This window comes from Equus przewalskii, chromosome 10 (assembly GCF_037783145.1).
Source record: "Equus przewalskii isolate Varuska chromosome 10, EquPr2, whole genome shotgun sequence".
Classification (NCBI taxonomy): Eukaryota; Metazoa; Chordata; class Mammalia; order Perissodactyla; family Equidae; genus Equus; species Equus przewalskii.
Window position 1 is genome coordinate 16,144,553 of NC_091840.1, and position 20,724 is coordinate 16,165,276.

At 36.1% G+C, this 20,724-nt stretch overlaps 1 protein-coding gene across 16 annotated transcripts in view; it reads right to left on the reverse strand.

Moving 5' to 3' along the window:
- Window positions 1–20,724, reverse strand: part of TANC2 (tetratricopeptide repeat, ankyrin repeat and coiled-coil containing 2) — a 386,637-nt gene that overhangs the window by 265,103 nt on the left and 100,810 nt on the right. For all 16 annotated transcript variants that reach the window (XM_070561684.1, XM_070561681.1, XM_070561680.1 and 13 more), the window contains one exon: window positions 4,568–4,639. In XM_070561684.1, coding sequence (XP_070417785.1) covers window positions 4,568–4,639 — 72 coding nt within the window. The remainder of the gene's footprint in view (window positions 1–4,567; window positions 4,640–20,724) is intronic.

Here is a 20,724-nt window from a genome sequence, read left to right on the forward strand (position 1 = left end):
CAAAAGGGATTAAAGACTTGCATGTTAAGACCTGAAATCATAAAACTCCTAGAAGAAAACACAGGCAGTATACTCTTTGACATCGGTCTTAGCAATACCTTTTTGAATCTCATGAAGAAAAAATAAACAAATGAGACTACATCAAACTAAAAAGCCTCTGCACAGCAAAGAAAAGATGACCCACCAACGCGGAGAAAATATTTACAAATCATTACAAATAGTACAAATCATTTGGGTAATATCCAAAATATACAAAGAACTCATATAATCCAAGAAAAAAATGAACCCAATCAAAAAATGGGCAGAGGATATGAACAGATATTTTTCCAAAGAAGATATATAGATGGCCAACACACAGATGAAAAGACGTTCAACATCACTAATTACTAGGGAAATGCAAATCAAAACTACAGTGAGGTATCAGCTCACATCCATCAGAATGACTACTATGAAAAAGACAAGAAATAGCAAGTGTTAAGAGGATATAGAGAAAAAAGAATCCTCATACACTGCTAGCGGGAATGTAAATTGATGTAGACATTATGTAAAACAGTATGAAGATGTCTCAAAAAATTAAAAATAGAAACACCATAGGATCCAACTATTCCACTTCTGGGTATTTATCTAAAGCACGTGAAAACAGTAATTTGAAAAGATACATGCATCCCTATGTTTACTGCATCATTATTCACAATAGCCAAGACTTAGAAGCAATGTAATTGCCTATCAATGGATAAATGGATGAAGAAGATGTGGTATATACATACAAATGGAATACTACTCAACCATAGAAAAAGATGAAATAGTGCCATTTGGGACAAGCTGGATGGACCTTGAGGGTATTACGCTAAGCAAAATAAGTCACATGACTTCACTCATATGTGGAAGATAAACAAATACATAGATACAGAGAACAGATTGATGGTTATAAGAGGGGAAGAAGGTGGGGGAAGGGTGAAGGGGATAAAGGGGCACGTGTGGATGGTGATGGATAGAAACTGGACTTTTGGTGATGAAGATAATGAAATCTACACAGAAGTCAAAATATAATGATGTACACCTGAAATTTATATAATGTTGTAAACCAATGTGATGTCAATTTAAAAAAAAAAAGATTAGTATATAGCCTAGGTGTGTAGTAGGCTATAACAGATAGGTTTGTGTAAGTGCACTCTATGATGTGCACACAACAATATCACCTGACGCAATTCTTAGAACATATATCCCTGTCATTAAAGTGACACCTGAATGTACTGAAATTCCTGAACCAGTCCTGTAAGTTTCTTAACACTCCTCACTTCTTTTCTATAATCTTTTTGATTATACTTTGCGCAACTTTTTGCTTTTTTTTGCTCCTTTTGCTCAACTTTTTCAGAGATTTTTTTTTTCAACATTAATTTTCTAATACTTCTACAAGGCTTCTGATTTCTGCTATCAGAATTTTAACATCTAAGAGCCTCTTTTAAAAATCAGAATATTACCCTTTTATAGTATCTCGTTCTTGTTTCAAGACTATATTATTTTCTCTTATTTCCCTGAGGATCTTAATAATGGTTCTATTAAATTTTTCCTGTGCGAAATTTGTTTTCTCCAAGTTGCTTTATTCTGTTTTATACTCTATCTTTCACACATTAGAGGGTTTCCTAAAATATCTGGTAATCCTTGGTTAGCTGCTCATATTTCAGAGAAAAGGACCATAAGGCTGATTGAAAGCTTTGACACATAGAGTGATCTAGCTGGGCTGTTTATTTAAGGAATCTCTGATGACTACATTGTGTATGGTCAGAAAAGACTCTTCCAACCTCCTGCCTGGAATGTGAAGGCCTAACTGCCAGCATCCTGGTAGCCCACAAGATAAAGACAGCTGGGGTCCAATTCCCCTATTTTCAGTATAGGACTCCTGCCCTCAACTACACCTGGCGTCTCCCAGTTTATAGAGTCTCTATTTTTCCCCTCTCCAGAGAATAAATTTCGGGACTTTGCCAAGGTTAGGGATCGGGAGTGAGGAACTTGCCCAACTGACTGGTTAGTTAATTTTGAGGAGGAGGTCCCAGAAACCAAGTGCCTCTTCAATTGCCTTTCAACCAATCCTCCTTTCAACCCCACTTTGCCATGCTGACACTCTTCAGTTTTTTGAGGCATCTGGAGGGTTAAGTCAGGTTGTTTTCTTGATTTTCTCTGCTACTGAGTTTAGAGTTCAGTTTTCAATTATTCATCTAGTCTCCAGTTTCTAAAACTGTGCTCACATTGGCTCTTCTCCAATCCCCCTTTACTGATCTTTTAGTGGGTTTCCGGAAGGAGCAAAAGTCAAAGTGTGTGTTCATTCCATCTCTTTACTCCTGCTAATATGGATTCTCAGTCATTTCAACTCATTATAGATACCTTTGTATTTTTTCTTTCTTTTGAATAAAGTGATATTATAAACAAAATCTCCAAGAAGGTAAGAAACATGCTTTTACTATCAGTTAACTCTGATAACGATACAATTTCTGGTGACTTCTAATTGAGATCAGGTAGTCATGCCCAAGATCATGGAAAGCACTGGTTTTGTTGTTATTAAGTTCAGTTTTTGTTATTAAAATCCGATTACACACATTGATTTGAAAAATATTTTAACTGACACAGCTCAGAGGGCATAAGATAAATTAATAATCTCCCACATCTATATCTGTGACATTTAATAAAAATTAAGACATTTAATAAAAATTAGTATAATTTCTTTCTATTAATTTGTACTAATTTCCTTTCTAGAGTTTTACATACATGAGTTCATTTTCTTTTTTTCTCGCCCAGGTTTATTGACATACAACATTCTGTAAGTTTAATTATGTTGTACAACACATGTACAATGTGTCGATTTGATATACTTATATATTACAATTCATTTTCTTTCTTAATTTCTTTTTTATATCAAAATATATCTAAAGGGGAAAAAAGTGAAAAATCAAATTCTTGACACATTTATAATACATGCATATCATTTAAGAACAATTAAGTACTAGTATAAGTTAAAATTTCCAAATCTGCCTGTATACATTATTCCTCTTTTTATTCTGCAACAAATAATTTTATAAAAATAGTACAACTCTAACATTTGGAAAAAGCAAAGTTGAAGAAAAAAGGGAACAATTATGGAGTAAATGAACCAGGAGCTTTTACAGGATTAAAATACAGCACATATGTAAATCTAAGCATTATTTTATTTTTAAGTAAAGATTCTCTAAAAACCAAACTCAGCAATGACTGCCTGAAATTTTGTAATATATTTAACAGTTCAGGTTCTCCATTCTCATTCTCTCTGAGATCACTTCATTCATTCAACAATATGTATTCAGTAATTACTATATACTGGGTATTTGTTCTTGGCACTGGGGATACAGCAATGACTAAAACAGATAAAAATCTCTGCAATCATGGAACATTCATACTAGTTTGGACAGAGAAAAGAAAATAAATAAAAAGATGATAAGTACAATGAAGAAAAAGGAATGTGGAGGGGCTAGTCAGGCAATTTTAAACAAGTTAGTTAGGAAACACCTATGTGAAGATTTCACTGATACAGAATATTTTTACTCAGTTTGGAAGTTGTCACTTCAAAAAACCAGTAAAGGGGTGGGCCCGTTGCACGCTCTGCTGAGGCGGCCCAGGGTTTCGCCGGTTTGGATCCTGGGTGCAGACATGGCACCGCTCATCAGGCCATGCTGAGGCAGCATCCCACATGCCACAACTAGAAGGACCCATAACTAAAAATATGCAACTATGTACCGGGGGACTTTGGGGAGAAAAAGGAAAAATATAAAAAAATCTTAACAAAAAAAACAGTAAAAAGCCTATGATAAGTTTTAAACAGAAAAGGAAAATAAGAAGACTCTAATTTAAGACAGCAATTACAAATAAAAACCATTTGTTCTGACAGAGCTAAGGCAACAAATATTGCACCGATAAAATTTTCAAAAGCCAGTGTGATAATACTCCAACAAATGTTACTGCTAAAAATTTACTTTTGGTTATATTCCACAAGTGACATCCAGCCATATACCACAATGCTCCAAAATTACTTAAAGGCTTAATATCATTTTTAAAATGACATGAGACCATTTTTCATTTTCTTTTATCTTGAATAAATGATATCATATAGAAATTTTATTTTATCTTTTTTGGTTTTCTTTGTTTTTTTGGTGAGGAAGATTCACTCTGAGCTAACATCTGTTGCCAATCTTCCTTTTTTTTTGCTTGAGGAAGATTAGCCCTGAGCTAACACTGGTGCCAATCTTCCTCTACTTTGTATATGGGATGCCTCCACAGCACAGGTGACGAGTGAAGTAGGTCTATGCCTGGGATCCCAAACTGCGAACCCGGGCTGCCAAAGTGGAGCATGTGGAACTTTAACCAGCCGGCCACAGGGCCAGCCCCAGACCTTTTAGACTGTAACATTTAAAGCCCTAAATGAGAAACTAGAATATATAAACTAGACCCAGCAGAAACTCCAGTCTTTAGATTAAGTACTAGAAAGGAACGGCTGACACCTTTTCTTTTAAATTTAATAATAAATTTAATGAAAATTTACCTTGCCCAGAGCGGCTCTGGCGAGAGTCTACACTTGACTGTCTTCGATCCGGTGGCTCCTCGCTCCCTCCATCTGCATAAAATCAGAAAGAGCATAAGCAAATAGATAATGAAACTGATGTAATGTCTTCTCTGGTGCCATCTACATCTTAAAACTACTAAATCTATCATTTGTTTTTGTTTCTTATAATCTCAATCATTAAAATATTTGAGGATTTTTCCTACATAAACCAAAGTTCTTACCCTTATTTTGTGGAGTTGTTTTATACTCCCCTCTGAAGATCTAAAGAAAGTGAAGGTGTTCTTTCCCTACCCGCATATACACTCTCTTCTGCCTTATCATTCACAGAATTCCAGTTTAGAAGCCTTGATTCAAAGCAATGTCTAAATTAATTACAGCCACTTTTTTATCTAAGGTACATCAAATAATCCCTGGGGCTGTATGTTTTATCATAATAAAAATCATATTTACATATTTTGGAGATATAAGGAAATTATATAATAGAGGAAAGAAGAATGTAAATCAGAATCAGAAAAACTCAGAGATGAGGAGACAGAAACCAAGAAAAAATTAGAAATAAAAATAATTTCAGTAATAAAGATTAAGAAGTGCAAGCACAAAAAACCATAACACAAGATCTTAAAAGAAATAGAAGGTAAAAAGGAAATTTGTTAAAGAATTAAGCAATTCATCCTATATTTCCTACATAAACTACTAGTAGCCAAAGAGTATGTAAGAGAGATCTCCTTATAAAATTATTCCAGATAATAAATGGGAAACAAAAGATAGAATTAGAATATCACCATTTTACAACTTGCAATGAATTAATAGCTCTACAGGTACCAGCATCTATGGCTAATAACATCGAAAAAGAGTAAAAACCAAACATAATATGCCCTTTCATGAAAGGAACACAACCACCACAGTTTTGCCAAAGCAGTCAAACTTGAGTCTGGGCAAACCTCTGAATCTACTTGTTTTCAGGGAAATCAAAGGACTGAAGAAAATGTTAAAGTGTTCCCAAGCATACAATCAATGAAATTCAGACTGTGAGAAATTCTAAAGGTCAAACAATGCAGGTCTTTCAACAGATAAAGAAAAAAAGGTATTATGAAGAGTTAAACTATCATGGAATAAAGATTCACTTTATCAAAATAGAAAACTATACCCAAGGGCCAGCCAGGTGGCATAGTGATTAAGTTCACGTGCTCTGATCAGTGGCCCAGGGTTTGCAGGTTCAGATCCAGGGCATGGACCTACAAGCCGCTCATCAAGCCATGATGTGGCAGCATCCCACAGACAAAACAGAGGAAGACTGGCACAGATATTAGCTCAGTGACAATCTCCCCCAAGCAAAAAGAGGAAGATTGGCAACAGATGTTAGCTCAGGGACAATCTTTCTCACCAAAAAAAAAAAAAAAAAAGAAAGAAAGAAAGAAAGAAAACTATACCCAGAAATCTATGGCATCTTATGTCAGGTAATAGGATGTGTAAATATAGTTCTAGTCTATTTTCCTTCTTAGTGATCATTTAATTTTGTCATGCAAGTATCCTTCTTCTCCTTTACTTGGGAATCAGTTACAATGAGCAACACTCATATTCAGCTATGTCTTAAATTTTCATTTTTCTGATTTTTCTACATGGATAAAATTAAATATATGCATCACATTCTCTGTTTTAACATCAAAACATATGCTTGAAGTATGAGAAGTAATATGAATAAAACATAAACATCTCCCCTCACCAGCACTGTCTTCCTAAACAATAATAGGAGAAAAATAACCAAAAATAAACTTCAAATAGTATTAAATTTGCAGCATCTGCAGTGTAAGGGTAGCAATAAAACAACTCACAGGAAAAATGTAGGCAAGAAATGGTTTAAGAAATAGTTTTCAGTCAGCAAGCCAATGACAAGACAAAAAGTCACCAATTTTGACACCAGCATAATCTAAAATGTCTTAACTGCCTGAATTTTACAAATTAAAACAGAAATACATTGCAGTAAACTTCAACAATTCACTCCTCTAACACTGAAGCCTTAACCATATCTTACCCCAGTGGAGACTAATCATAAAAGTTGAGATTACTTCTCAGGTAAAGGTAAATAGTTAAAGATTGTTTTTGAAATAATAAACTCACCACTGCCCCAAGATGGTGTATAAAAAACTTTCAAACTCTTTAAAAGTGTTTGTTACGGTATGCTTATGGAACCAATGAAACTATTATCCAAAATAGCAAGACTGCAATGATACACAGTACTTGAATGTTTTTGCTTTGCTTAACACACAATTTCTTCAGTACAGATAAGACCTCCCACACATAATACTTACATCTACATTTATGGACAAAACAGAAGACCTTCAGTCAAGTTATTTGCATAATACTGATTACCTCACCCTGTAGTGTAGAAGGTAGGACAGGGCCGTGTCTGTGAAGTTAGAATTTACTCACCTAACTTGAGTTAAAGACTTACTTCAAATATACTATGAACTTTTCAGAGGAGAACCCACCAATGTAACAGGCACAGAAATAAAAAAGAAAAGACCTAGCCCTCCAATTCAAGTGCTAGCTTTTAAAATCAGAGCTTAGATTTCCTGGATTTGAAATAATCATCAGAGAACATTTGTTTTTTATCAGCATAATGAGTTAAATCCAGCAAGTAATATAAAACAAATTACCTTAAATAATGAGAAACATTGTTAATAGATTTCCTATTCCCATTACTTCAAAGTTGAAAATGTCATAAGGAGAATTTACCTCAGAGGGTAGACAGTTTTCAACTCAGGTGTATTAAAGCACTAAACTAGTCCTAGTAAAGAAATACCAACTATCTCTGTAGGGATATTCAGTATTCAGTGATTTCCTATGAAGGGATTTAAGTTAGAGAAAGTCTAATAAAAAAGCATGTGAACAATTTCAAGAAAAATATTTTCTTTCCTGCAAGAAGAGGATACTTTAAATGATTATTCTTCTCAATCCAGGATCAAAATGTTACAGGCGAAAGATAAACAACTTAAGTGATTTTGAATTTGGTACTCAAGCTCATCTTTAGTGTTCTCAGCCAAATAATGTGCTAGAATAAATATTAGATTAGACTTTATGAATTATAATTTTGAAATTGGTTATCTTTAATTCTCCTTTAGAAACTTAAATATATGACCCTAAAAGAAGAGGTGGATGGTATTAAAACTGGATGGAATACAATACATATAGATTACAATCTTACTATTCAGGTATGATCTCTGGTCCCTTTTACTATCCAGCTATGAATCTGCAAGAATTGTATACACTTAATGCCAACAGGGGAAGACATGAATTGGAGGGCACGAATGAAATTTAAAGAAATGCAAAAGGAAGGATCAGGAACACAAACCAGATTTATTTATTAGCCAAAGGTCACTTACAAAGAGGTACATACATAAGATGTTCCCTGGCAACATAAGCACTCTGACAACCATAGAGATGAAAAGCAGCTCATCTGTTTGCGGTAGAAAAGAGAAAAGGAATCAGAACTTGTTCAGTATCTGTTCTCCTGGCAACAGTGCCAGTAGGGTCTTTACAATATTATCTCATTTAATAATAATAATAATTCTATGAAACAAGTATTACACTCATTTTAAATGTAAGATTGAGAGTCAGAGAAGTAAAGTGATTTTCCCAAAATCATATTGCTAGTAAGTAGCAATCTTAAAATTAAAATTATCTGGCTTCAAAATCTGTGTTTTTTCAAGACTCTCCACTGCCCTCTACTATAACAAAGAAATCATTAAGCTGGTGGTCAGAGGGGTACGGAGGGGAAAGGAGAGCAGAAGCAGACAAAGACCAGTGAAGAAGTTACTGCAAAAATCCAGAAGAACGATGAACACTTGGACTAAGTGAGTAGCCCAAGGTGAGAAGAGGTCAGATTCTGGATATACTCTGAAGGTGCAGAGGAGAGAATCCGCTGTCAGAAGAGAAAGATGAAAAAAGAAGTCAAGAGTAATTCCAATATTTTTGGTCCAAACAACAGCTCTGCAATTTACTGAGATCGAAAAGTCTATGAGAATAGGTTTGGTGATGAGACAAGTATTTGGAGCTCAGTTTTGGATATACGAAGTTTGAGATGCCTATCGGATAAGTAAGGAGAGATGGATATACATATGCCATCAGTACATATTTAAACTGTATGACATCCTCAAGGAAGGGGGTATAGATGAGACAGAGAGACAGAAAAGATCAGAGGACTAAGCCTTGGGACTGAAACCAACATGGGCAGACTGGGGATAGGAGGAGAAACCAGCAGACAATAAGAAGTAGTGGCCAGAGAATAGGAACAAAACTAGAAAAGAACAGAAGTCAAGTAAAGAAAGGGTTTTATGGAAGGGACAAGATCAAATGTAGATAGGTCAAGTAATATGAAGACTAAGAATTGATCATTAAATTTAGTCAATGTAGATGATTTAGCATGGTTCCTATGGAGTGGGTGGGGTGAAACCTGATGGGATTAAGTCCAAGAAAGAGAAAGAGTTCCTGGAAGAGATCTCATCTCTCCCTAGACATAGAAGATGCCCCATGGAGAACCTGTATATTCTGGCTGCCATCTTGTAAACACAAGGGGAATAAACCATAGGATAAAGTTAACTCTACGAAAATTAGTGTAGGGAGATGGAAGACACCAAAGTCCTTTTTGGACACTGACTTACTGAAGAAAACTACACTATCTCTGGGTAGTTTTATAATCCAATTATAATATCTCTGGATAATTTATAATCCAATAAATTCCCTTCATTTTATAAACCAGAGGTCAGTAAACTAGCCCACAAATCTAATCAGGCCTGCCACCTATTTTTGGACTGCTAGTGGGCTAAGAATGGTTTTTACATTTTTAAATGATAGGAAAAAAGTTAAAAGAATAATTATTTTGTGACACACAAAAATTACATGAAATTCAAGTTTCAGTGTCTACAAATAAAGTTTCATTAGCACACACTCAAGATCACTCATTTACATACAGTCTATGGCTGCTTTTGCACTACAATGACAGAGTTCAGTAGCTGCAACAGCAACTATATGGCCTGCAAAGCCTAAAATATTTACTATTGTCCCTTCACAGAAAAAAGTTTGCTAACTCCTGCTATAAGCAATTCTGAGTCAAACTTTCTGCTACTTGCCACCATAAAATCCTAAATAACCCACTTCTCTATACTTCGGCAGCACCAAACTACTTGATGATATTCAAAGAGGAAATGCATTACAAGGTCTCCATCAATTTATTCATACTGTTTCCTCTGCCTAAAATGCAGTTACCTCTACTTGACCATATAATGAAATTGTATTCAACATGAATTAATGGTGCCTTGCGTCTAGCAGAGCTGAGTTGGATTCAACCTTCGAACTACTATTATTTATATGACCTTACGAAAATTAATTAAATTCTCTGAATCTCAGTTTCCTTATCTGTGAAGTTGATATAGTAATCTCCTACAGAGTTGTGATGAGAAACAAATGTAGTAATGTACATAAAATACATCAGGCCATCTGGCACTAAGTAAACACTTATTAAATGATAACTGGAATCTTTATCTATCATTATCAAGATCAACAACATCATCCTTTTACCAAAAGATGGCTTAAATGTCATTTCCTATCTTCTCTATAAAGACTTTCTGAATGCCTACCAGGAGGAATTAAGTGTTCCCTCTTCCGTGCTTCCATAGCACATTATACAGATACACTGTATAATAGTTAATTATTCATATGACTATCTCTGGACTGTAAAATGTTCAAAGTGTGCCTCTGAAAGACTTTTTCATGTTGCTATTTTCAGCACCAACTTGGAGTCTGGTATGGAGTGGGTTTTCTTAACAAAACAAATTGTGGAACTAATTTTGTCAAAGGCCAGCTCTAAAATTAATGTATATAAAATCAAGTTCAAGAAAAAAAACAATATGTGGTATTGATATAGTTTGAGATACAGTTTGAGTTTAGTGTTTTCCTTTTCTTATCTAAACTATAAATATAAAAAGGAAAGATGAGCAACAGTATTCCAAAGCACTCTGACCTTATTTCCATATCAATCTCGATGATCTTCATTTACCAATAAGAATTTTCATAGGTAAGCCCAGACCTACCTAAAAGTGATTTGGTTCTTAAGAAAACATCTACTGTGTCTCTTCCTCTAAAAAGAAAGCATTCTACACTAACTAAAATACACTGATTAACATAATGCCATTGATACTATAGCTAATATTTTTCAAAAGTACACTACAAAATATTTTCAAAGCTTGGCAGAATATAAAAGTGGCAAGTTCACAGGTTTTCACAGACCTAGGTTGTATACTCTAAATTTAAAAAAGAAAAATAACTTTTCCTATGAAGAGTTATTAATCTATATTTGCCTAAGGCATATAAAATGTCCAAGAAAGTCTATTCAAGCTCAAGAAAAGTTCTGCTAAACACAGAATGTTTTGATTCTCACGATGTAGCTATGCATCAATGATGATGACTAATAACAGGGAAACAAAGCAGACTAGCTAATTGTAAGTGGAGCAATCACCAGCAATAATGCCAGTATTCTAAAAGTTGATGACTGTGCTTTCAAGGTGCACAATAAATATACAAAATGTCAAGCCCAACACTGAATTAAATTAACAGAGTAACTCTGTTAAAAATAAAGGTGTCTTACAATGTATTTTTTTTTCGCTTGTTTTCTTTTAAATAAGCTTTTTATTTTACAATAGTTTTAGATTTACAGAAAAGTTGCTAAGGTAGTACAGGGGCATCCCATAAACTCTACACCTGGCTTTCCATCTTAGAATAGTGTAGTCATTTGTCAAAACTAATGAATCAATATTGATATATTATTATTACCTAAAGTCCACACTTTACTTAGATTTCCTTAGTTTTGTTTTTTTAAGATTGGCACCTGAGCTAACAATTGTTGCCAATCTTCTTTTTTTTTTTTCCGCTTTTTCTCCCCAAGTACCCCCAGTACATATATTTGTATATTTTAGTTGTGGGTCCTTCTAGTTGTGGCATGTGGGATGCTGCCTCAGCGTGGCCTGGCAAGTGGTGCCATGTCCGTGCCCAGGATCCAAACCAGCAAAACCCAGGGCTGCCGAAGTGGAGCACGCAAACTTAACCACTCGGCCACCAGGCCAGCCCCTCCTTAGTTTTTATCTAATGCCTTTTTTCCATTCTATGATGCCACATTACATTTAGTCATGCTGTCTCCTTGGGCTCCTTAGACTGTGGCAGTTTTTCAGACTTTCTTTGTTTTTGGTGACCTTGACAGTTTTGAGGAGTACTGGTCAGGAATTTTGCAGAATCTCATTTGGGGTTTGTCTGATGTTTTTCTCATGATTAGACTGGGGTTATAGGTTTTCAGGAGGAAGACCACAGAGGCAAATTGCCATTCTCATCATATCATTTCAAGAGTATAGTCATGTGCCTCATAATGACGTTTCGGTCAACAATGGACTGCATACATGATGGTGGTCCCATAAGGTTAGTATCATATAACCTAGGTGTGTAGTAAACTATACCATCTAGGTTTGTGTAAGTACACTCTATGATATTTGCACAATGACAAAATCAACTAATGATGCATCTCTCAGAATATATCCCCGTTGTTAAGTAACACATGACTGTACATACCACCAATAGAATGAAACTAAGTATATGAATATGTATACATACATATACTACATAACTGAAAAGTGAAGCTCTAGCTTCTTAGACTGTGCCAATGTTAATGAAAATAGCCATTAGCTATTTGGTCTTTACTATGTACCAGGCACTATGCTAAGTTTTACAAATTTATTTCATTCAACTTTCAATAAAACCTTATGAAATAAATATTAATTTTCTTTTTAATAGATGAGGAAACAGGAGTTGAGACTTTAAGCAAACTTGACCATAGTTACAGAGTAAGTGCAGGATCCAGGATTTGAAACTAGGCCTGATTCTAAAGCCTGTTCTCTTCTCCACCATTCTATGTCACCTCCTTGCAAAAGGGAATATAGTTTATTTTCATATCTCATGACATGTTAGGGAGCTCTAACAGTACAGTTGTAGGAGACCACAAAAAGATGAAAAATTCCAAGGTAAATTTGAAATAATCTCTGATTTCAAACTTTTTCCCTTCCAACTGGGTACTCAGTATAACTCACTTAAATTCTTGAGCTTAATTTAACAGTTTTCTCTACCTGGAGTTTCTTAGTAAGCATAGATATCTCTAGATATAAGCACTTCTTAGATTCAAAGAATGATAGAGATAGAAGGAATTTTGCGTTTCTTTGTTTTTGTTAATGTATACTTTTTAAATGTTCTGTGAAACTGGAGTTTTGAAAAGAAGTCCAGCACAGAGACTTATAACAGTTAAAAATATGTGAATGTCAACAAGAAGTGTAAAATACAAACATACTTAATTTTTGGTGTTCTCTGTTGAAACTGGATGCTGAAGAGGATAAATATGAGTCTCAATCTTGGCTGCACGTTAGACTGATCTAGGAATCCAGGGATTTTTACAAATCCTTACGTTCAAGCTACCCCACAGATCAATTAAGTAAGAATCTCTGAGAGTTAGATCTAGGCACAAATATTTCTTTAAAACTCCCTGGATGATTACAATGTGCAGCCAAAGCTGAGAAACGTTAGTAGAGATTAAGTGTGGTACTGTGATATAGTGATGAACCGGACCCATTTGAAATTTTCTAGTGCCATCAGAGGTAAAAGATACTAATTGCACAGATGAATATGACAAATTGAGGGCAAAGATTACATTCATAGGTTCTCTCTCTGATCTCTTTTTTTCTGTTTATTACTAATCATTCTTTATTTTGGTGACTTTGAGGGTTTGTAGACTAAACTGGGATAACACTGTGTAATGTGGAAAAGGGCTTAACCTATAGTTAACTAGTCTAAATTTACTCCTTTGAGCTGGGCTTGAGAAGTTATACTACCAAGATGATGATGTCATCTAGATGTAAAGTTTCCTAAAAATGAGAATAGCCTCTGCTTCTTCACATTAACCTGAATCTCAGGAAAGCTATAACTTCTAAGTAAGAGAAGGGATGTTCGGGAACAGTACCAGATTTTATTTGCAAAGACAGATAGGAATAAAAGACTATGGTGCACTTAGGGAAATTAAAGAGTTTGGTATGGCTGGAGCACAGAAAGGATGAGGAAGAAGCAGGATACAAAGTAGAAAAGTTGGCAGACATATAATCACAAGAGGCATAATTATTCATGATGATCAATTTGAACTTTATTCTGTAAGCGTGCAGAAGAAAATGAAAGGCATTAAGCAGGGAGTAGCATGATCTGACTAGTGTTCTCAAAAGACAAATTTGGCAAGTGTATATAAGTTGGCACTATGAGGTCATAGACTAAAGGCAAGATCACTGCAATAAGCCCAGAGGAAAGGAAAGCCTGAATAAATGCACTAACATTGAGAATAAAGAGGAAAGAGTAGGTTCATGGAATATGTGGGATGGAGAATTGCAAAGACTTTGTAGCCATTTAAAAGAATTGTGTCTAATCACTATCTACAATTTTCTTTTCCCTTTCTTCACTGAATATATTCCCATCAGGCTTTTGCCCACACCACTCCAGAAAATTCACACTTACCAAGATCTCCTATAAAGTCCATTGCTAAATCCAATGGTCAGTTTTCACTTTTCTTATTTTTTTGATTTATCAACAACATTTAATACAGTTAATCATTCTCTTTTCCTAAAAGCTTTCTCTTCACTTAACTTCCAATATAATACAGTTTACTACCTCTGTGGCTCCATCTTCTTCTCAGTCTCCCTGGTTTGTTCTTTCACATCGCCCCAATCTCTTTTTTTTTTTTTTAAAGACTGGCACCTGAGCTAACATCTGTTGCCAATCTTTTTTTCTTCTTCTTCTTTTTCTCCCCAAAGCTCCCCAGTACATAGTTATGTATTCTAGTTGTAGGTCCTCCTGGCTCTGCTATGTTGGACGCTGCCTCAGCATGGCTTGATGAGTGGTGCTAGGTCTGTGCCCAGGATCAGAATCAGCGAAACCCCGGGCTGCCAAAGCAGAGCGCACAAACTTAACCACTTGGCCACAGCGCCGACACCCTCAATCTTTTAATGTTAGTGCCCCAGGGCTCACTTTTCTAGTCTATACTCTTTGCCAAGTACATTCCCTTGGTTATCCAAAACAGATTCATGGTTTTATGTTTCATCTATATGTTGATGATTCCTCTAGCCTGGATCTCATCCATGAACTCAATACTCATGAAGCTGCCTACCCTACATCTCTACTTTGAATATCAAACAGGCATCTCAAAATTTAACATGTCCTAATATTCCCCCATAAACCTGTTCCTCTCACAATCTTCCTCATCTCTGTACATAGCAACTCCATTCATTTAGCTGCTCAAGTCAAAAACCTTGGAGTCATCCTTAACCCCTCTATTTCTCTCACACTACACACACAATCCAACAGTAAATCCTGTCAGCTGGACCTTCGTAATATATCCAAACTACTTTTCACCCTTTGCTACTTCCACCCTAGTCCAAGCCACCTTCTTCTATAACCTGGTTTCTCTGCATCTGCTGCAGCCTGGCTTCCATCTATTCTCAACACAGCAATCACGATTGTTCTGTTAAAACACAAATCAGTCATGATACTCCTCTCCTCAAAACACTTCAAAGATTTCCCATCTTAATAAGAGTAAAAGTCAAAGTGCTTAGATCAAGATGCTACATAACCTGGCCCCCATTACCTCTCCGACTTTATCTACTACTCTTATCTCTCTGACTTCACTGAAGCATATTGATTACCCTCACGCTTTAAAGATTCCAAGAATGTAGCCATATCAAAGCCTCTGCCTGAAATACTTTTCTCTCAGATATCAGTATGGATTGTTTCTTCCCCTCCTTCAAGTATGTACTTAAATGTCTCCTCAACAATGCCTTCCCTTACCACCCTACCTAAAATCATGCTCCCACATGCAGCACAATTACACGGGCATACTTTTTTCTCCCTTCACTGCTTCATTTTTCTCCTTAGTAGTTATCATTAACGTATTCTATATTTTACTTATTTATTTTAATTTTGGCCATCCTTCCCAATAGAATGTAAGTTCCATAGAGGCAAATAATTTCATATCCACTGTTCTATCCCCCGAGCCTAGAACAGTATCTGATACATAGTAGGTGCTCAGACAATAGCTGTTGAATTAATTAATTTGCATAAGTGAAATGAGTGAAAGGGAATTCTGAATGTCAGAATTCTTGATTTGGGAATTTCATTGGAATGATTATAATGTCATTAACCAAGACAGAGAACAGAAGACAGGTGATGGGAAGGAGAAATAATAAGCCACTTTAACCGAGCATTTGACTTAAAATTTGATGTAATCTTTACCTGTACTTTGCACCTCATCAATTTTAGATCTAGAATTAGATGGTCATCAATTCTAGATCTAGAACTAGATGGAGGGAAACACGAATAGCTAGAAGTGAAATTATTTAATCCCTTGATTTTTTTTGAAAACCAAGTAAGTCATTCTCAAACAAGAGTTCTGTAATGATTCTCCACTCTCAACTCAAACATTTATGTTTTACATTTAAATCCATTATTCTACTAGGGAGCTCCTTATTCATCTATTTGTGTGAAAACTGGAAAGGAACATATTTAACAACTGACTTTTTGAAATCTCTATCTGAATGTCTCAAATATACCTCACACTCTAAATATCCAAATATTACATTCTAATCTTCCTCTCATGCCTTCAAACCTGGTACTCTATCAGAGCTCCCATCTCAATGAATTCATCACCAAATATTGTTGATTTTCCTTCCTAAGTGTCTCTTGAATCCATCCACCTGTCTCCATCTTCAACCTGCATCCGTTCCTATAACCATTCTCTTCTAAACACTTATCCACAAAGTAGCCGAGTAATAACTGAGAAATACAAATCTAATCATTATCCCATTTAATGCTCAAAATGTTTAAACAGTGCTCACTTCCACAGCACATACACTAAAATGTTTAAATGATCTCCCATCAGAATAGATAAAAATTCTTAACATGGTCTCTAAGGTTCTACTTCTCTAGCTTCTAATTAGATCTCCCTTTGTTTCCCTAACATTGCCTTTCTTTCAGTTTCTGATCTCTACCCTCAGGATATCTAGAGCAGAAACCTGAGAAACAACTACTACATACCTGGGCAATCAGGATAAAATGGTTTTCATCCAAAATTCTTGCTTTCATATATGAAGATAAGTAAGTTTCAAAGACACCAGTAACAGAATTTCTGTTTTATGCCACATAGTTCACAATAAAATTAACCCCTATATTCATTCCTCTTACTCCCTAAAAAGATAGAATGATAGCTACTGATAAACTAAAAATCAAATCTTGGAGTGACATCAGCATCATAGCAGAGTGAGCTCTCCCATCAGACTCTCCTCCCTAAAATACAACAAAAAGGACATTCATAAAGCAAGAGAAGACATTCACACAACACAAAAGACGTCTGAGAGACCCACGAAGCCAGACGGCTGAAGGTGGAGGTGCTGGACCCCCCAGAGTAAGTGGAAGGAAGCAAGGGGAGCTTCTGTCCTTCCTCCAGTGGCAGTGACTCTGGGCTCTGGACCATGTGGCTCAGGGGGCGGGGGGGAGGGAGGGCAGCCCTCCACAGGAATACCATCACTCTCCAAGTTCTCTCACAGTCCATGGGAAAGCCCCACACAGAGGTGACTAAGCTATTGCAGGGGTGTCTTCATCACACTAGCACCTCGGAAAAGCAGATAGTGAGGGCAGAGTGAGAACACCCCCATGGTCATGCAGGCAAAAAAAAGTGCCCCTCCCCCCACCCAGCAATCCAGCTCAGCCAGTGGGCCAGAGCACTGCACAGATAGAAAAGCAGCCAGTGGCTGGAGTGAGAAACCCACAGATCACAGTGGGCTCAGAATACATAGCTCTTGACCCTCACCCAGTGGTGGCAGGTGGAAGCTGTGACCAGATACTATCACTATGTGGAGGCACAAATCCACAGAAACAGTATGAAAAAATATATTAATTCTCTAGAACAGAAGGAAAATGACAAGCACTGAGAAATCAATCCTGAAGGCACAGAAATTTATCAACTAAATGACAGAGAATTCAAAATACCTATCATAAAAAAACTCCAGTTACAAGAAAATACAGACAGTTCAAAGAAATCAGGAACTTCTTCACAAAAGAGACTAAAACTGTAAAGAAGAACAAATCAGAAATGTTGGAGATTAAAAACACAATGCATGAGATGAAGAATCTGGAATCTCTAAATAACAGAGCTGATATTATGGAAGAATGAATCAGCAGTCTAGAAGACAAAAATATAATATAATATAATAGAAATGCTTCAGATGGAGGAGAGAGAACTAAGACTAAAAATAAATGAAGAAATTCTCTGAGAAATATGTGACTTCATTAGGAGATGCAACATAAGAATTACAGGTATTCAAGAGGGAGAAGAGGATAATGGAACAGAAAACTTGTTCAAAGAAATAACAGCTGAGAACTCCCCAAACCTGGGGAAGGAGCTGGAAATACAAGGGAAAGAAGCCAATAGATCTCCTAACTATATCAGTGTAAAAAGACTTTCTCCAAGGCATATAGTAGTAAAGCTGGAAAAAGTCAATGACAAAGAAAAAACATTAAGGACAGCAAGGCAGAAAAAAATAACGTACAAAGGAACCCTTACCAGGCTTTCAACAGATTCCTCAGCAGAAACCTTACAGGATAGGAGAGAGTGGAATGATATATTCAAAATTCTGAAACACAAAAACTTTCAGCCAAGAATACTCTATCCAGTAAAAATACCCTTTAGATACGATGTAGAAATAAAAACTTTCCCATATAAACAAAAGCTAAGGGAGTTCATCACCACAAGACATCCCCCTATAAGATATGCTCAAGAAGTCCCTCATAACTCCCCCCCCCAAAAAAAGATGGGGGGCTACAAAGCCTTGAGCAAGGAGATACATAGGTAAACAAAATCAGAAAACTGCAGCTTTCTATCAGAACAGGTTAGCTAACACTTAATTATAACATTAAAGATAAAAGGAAGGAAAACAACAAAAGTAAATATAATCTCATCATTTTAACCACAAACTCACAACACAAGATGGAAACAGGTGGGACAATAATAACTTAGAAGAGGAAGAGGCAGGGGATGGAATCGGTTTAGTTTAAGGAAATAAGAGGCTATCAGAAAACGGACTATCTTATCTATGAGATTTTTTATACAAACCTCATGGTAACCACTAAACAAATAATCAGAAGACAGACACAAATGATAAATAAAGAGAAAACTAAGAAAACCATCATAGAAAAGAAGCTAACTGATCAGAACAGAGACACAAATGATAAGTAAAGAGAAAACTAAGAAAACCATCATAGAAAAGAATCTAACTGAATTGGCCGTCCGAAATACACAGGACAAGAAACAAAGGAAATTCAAAAGAACTAGAAAACCAGTGATAAAATAGCAGCATTAAGCCCTCATATATCAATAATCACTCTAAATATAAATGGATTGAATTCTCCAATCAAAAGATGGGATGGATTAAAACACAAGACCCAATAACATGCTACCTCCAGGAAACACATCTCAGCTCCAAACACAAACACAGGCACAGAGAGAATGGATGGAAGACAATACTCCAAAATAATGGCAAACAAAAGAAAGCAGGTGTTGCCATACTTTATTAGACAAAGTAGAATTCAAGATAAAACAGGTAATGAGAGACAAAGGGGGGCAATATATAATGACAAAAGGGACACTCCACCAAGAAGACATAACACATAAATATATATGCAGCCAACAAAGGAGCACCAAAGTACATAAAGCAACTATTAACAAACCTAAAAGGACATGTTAACAACAACACAATAATAGCAAGGGACCTTAATACTCTACTTACACCAAGAGATAGAACATCCAGAAAGTTAACAAGGAAATATTAGACTTAAACGAAAAACTAGACTAGATGGACTTGATAGATATATATAGAACACTCCATCCAAAACAGCAGAATACACATTCTTCTCAAGCGCACATGGAACATTCTCAAGGATAGACCCTATGCTGGGAAACAAGGCAAGCCTCAATAAATTTCAGAAGACTGAAATCACATCAAGCATCTTTTTTTCAATCATAATGCTATGAAACTAGAAATCAACTACAAGAAAAAAGCTAGGAAAGGGACACAGATGTGGAAATGTTTTACAACATGCTACTGAGCAACCAATGAATCATTGAAGAAATTAAAGGAGAAATCAAAAAATTTCTGGAGACAAATGAAAATGAAAATACACCATACCAACTCATGGGATGCAGCAAAAGTGGTCCTAAGAAGGAAATTCAAAGCCCACCTCAACAAACAAGAAAAATCTAAAATAAGCAGTCTTCAACCAAACCTAACAGAATTAGGAAAGGACCAAACGAAGCCCAAAGTCAGCAGAAGGAGGGAAATAATAAAAATCAGAGCAGAAATAAATGAAATTAAAACAAACGACAGTAGAAAAGATCACTGAAACTAAGAGCTGGTTAGAGGCTGGCCCCGTGGCTGAGTGGTTAAGTTCGCACACTCTGCTGAGGTGGCCCAGGGTTTCACTGGTTTGGATCCTGGGCGTGGACATGGCACCGCTCATCAGGCCACGTTGAGGTGGCGTCCCACATGCCACAACTAGAAGAACCTGCAACTAAGATATACAACTATGTACCAGGGGGAATTTGGGGAGATAAAGCGGGGGAGGGTGTGGAGAAAAGGGAACCCTTATATACTGCAGGGGGGAACGCAAACTAATGCAGCCACTGTGGAAAACAGTACGAAGATTTCTCAAAAAATTAAAATAAAAATACTATCTGACCCAGCTATCCCACTACCGGGTATTTATCCAAAGAACTTGAAGTCACCTATTCAAAGAGACTTATGCACCCCTATGTTCAGTGCAGCATTATTCACTATAACCAAGATGTGGAAGCAACCCAAGTCCCACTGACTGATGACTGGATAGAGAAGATGTGGTGTCTATACACACACACACACACACACACACACACACACACACAATGGAATACTACTCAGCCATTAAAACAAGACAAAATTGTTCCATTCACAACAACATGGATGGACCTTGAGGGTATTATG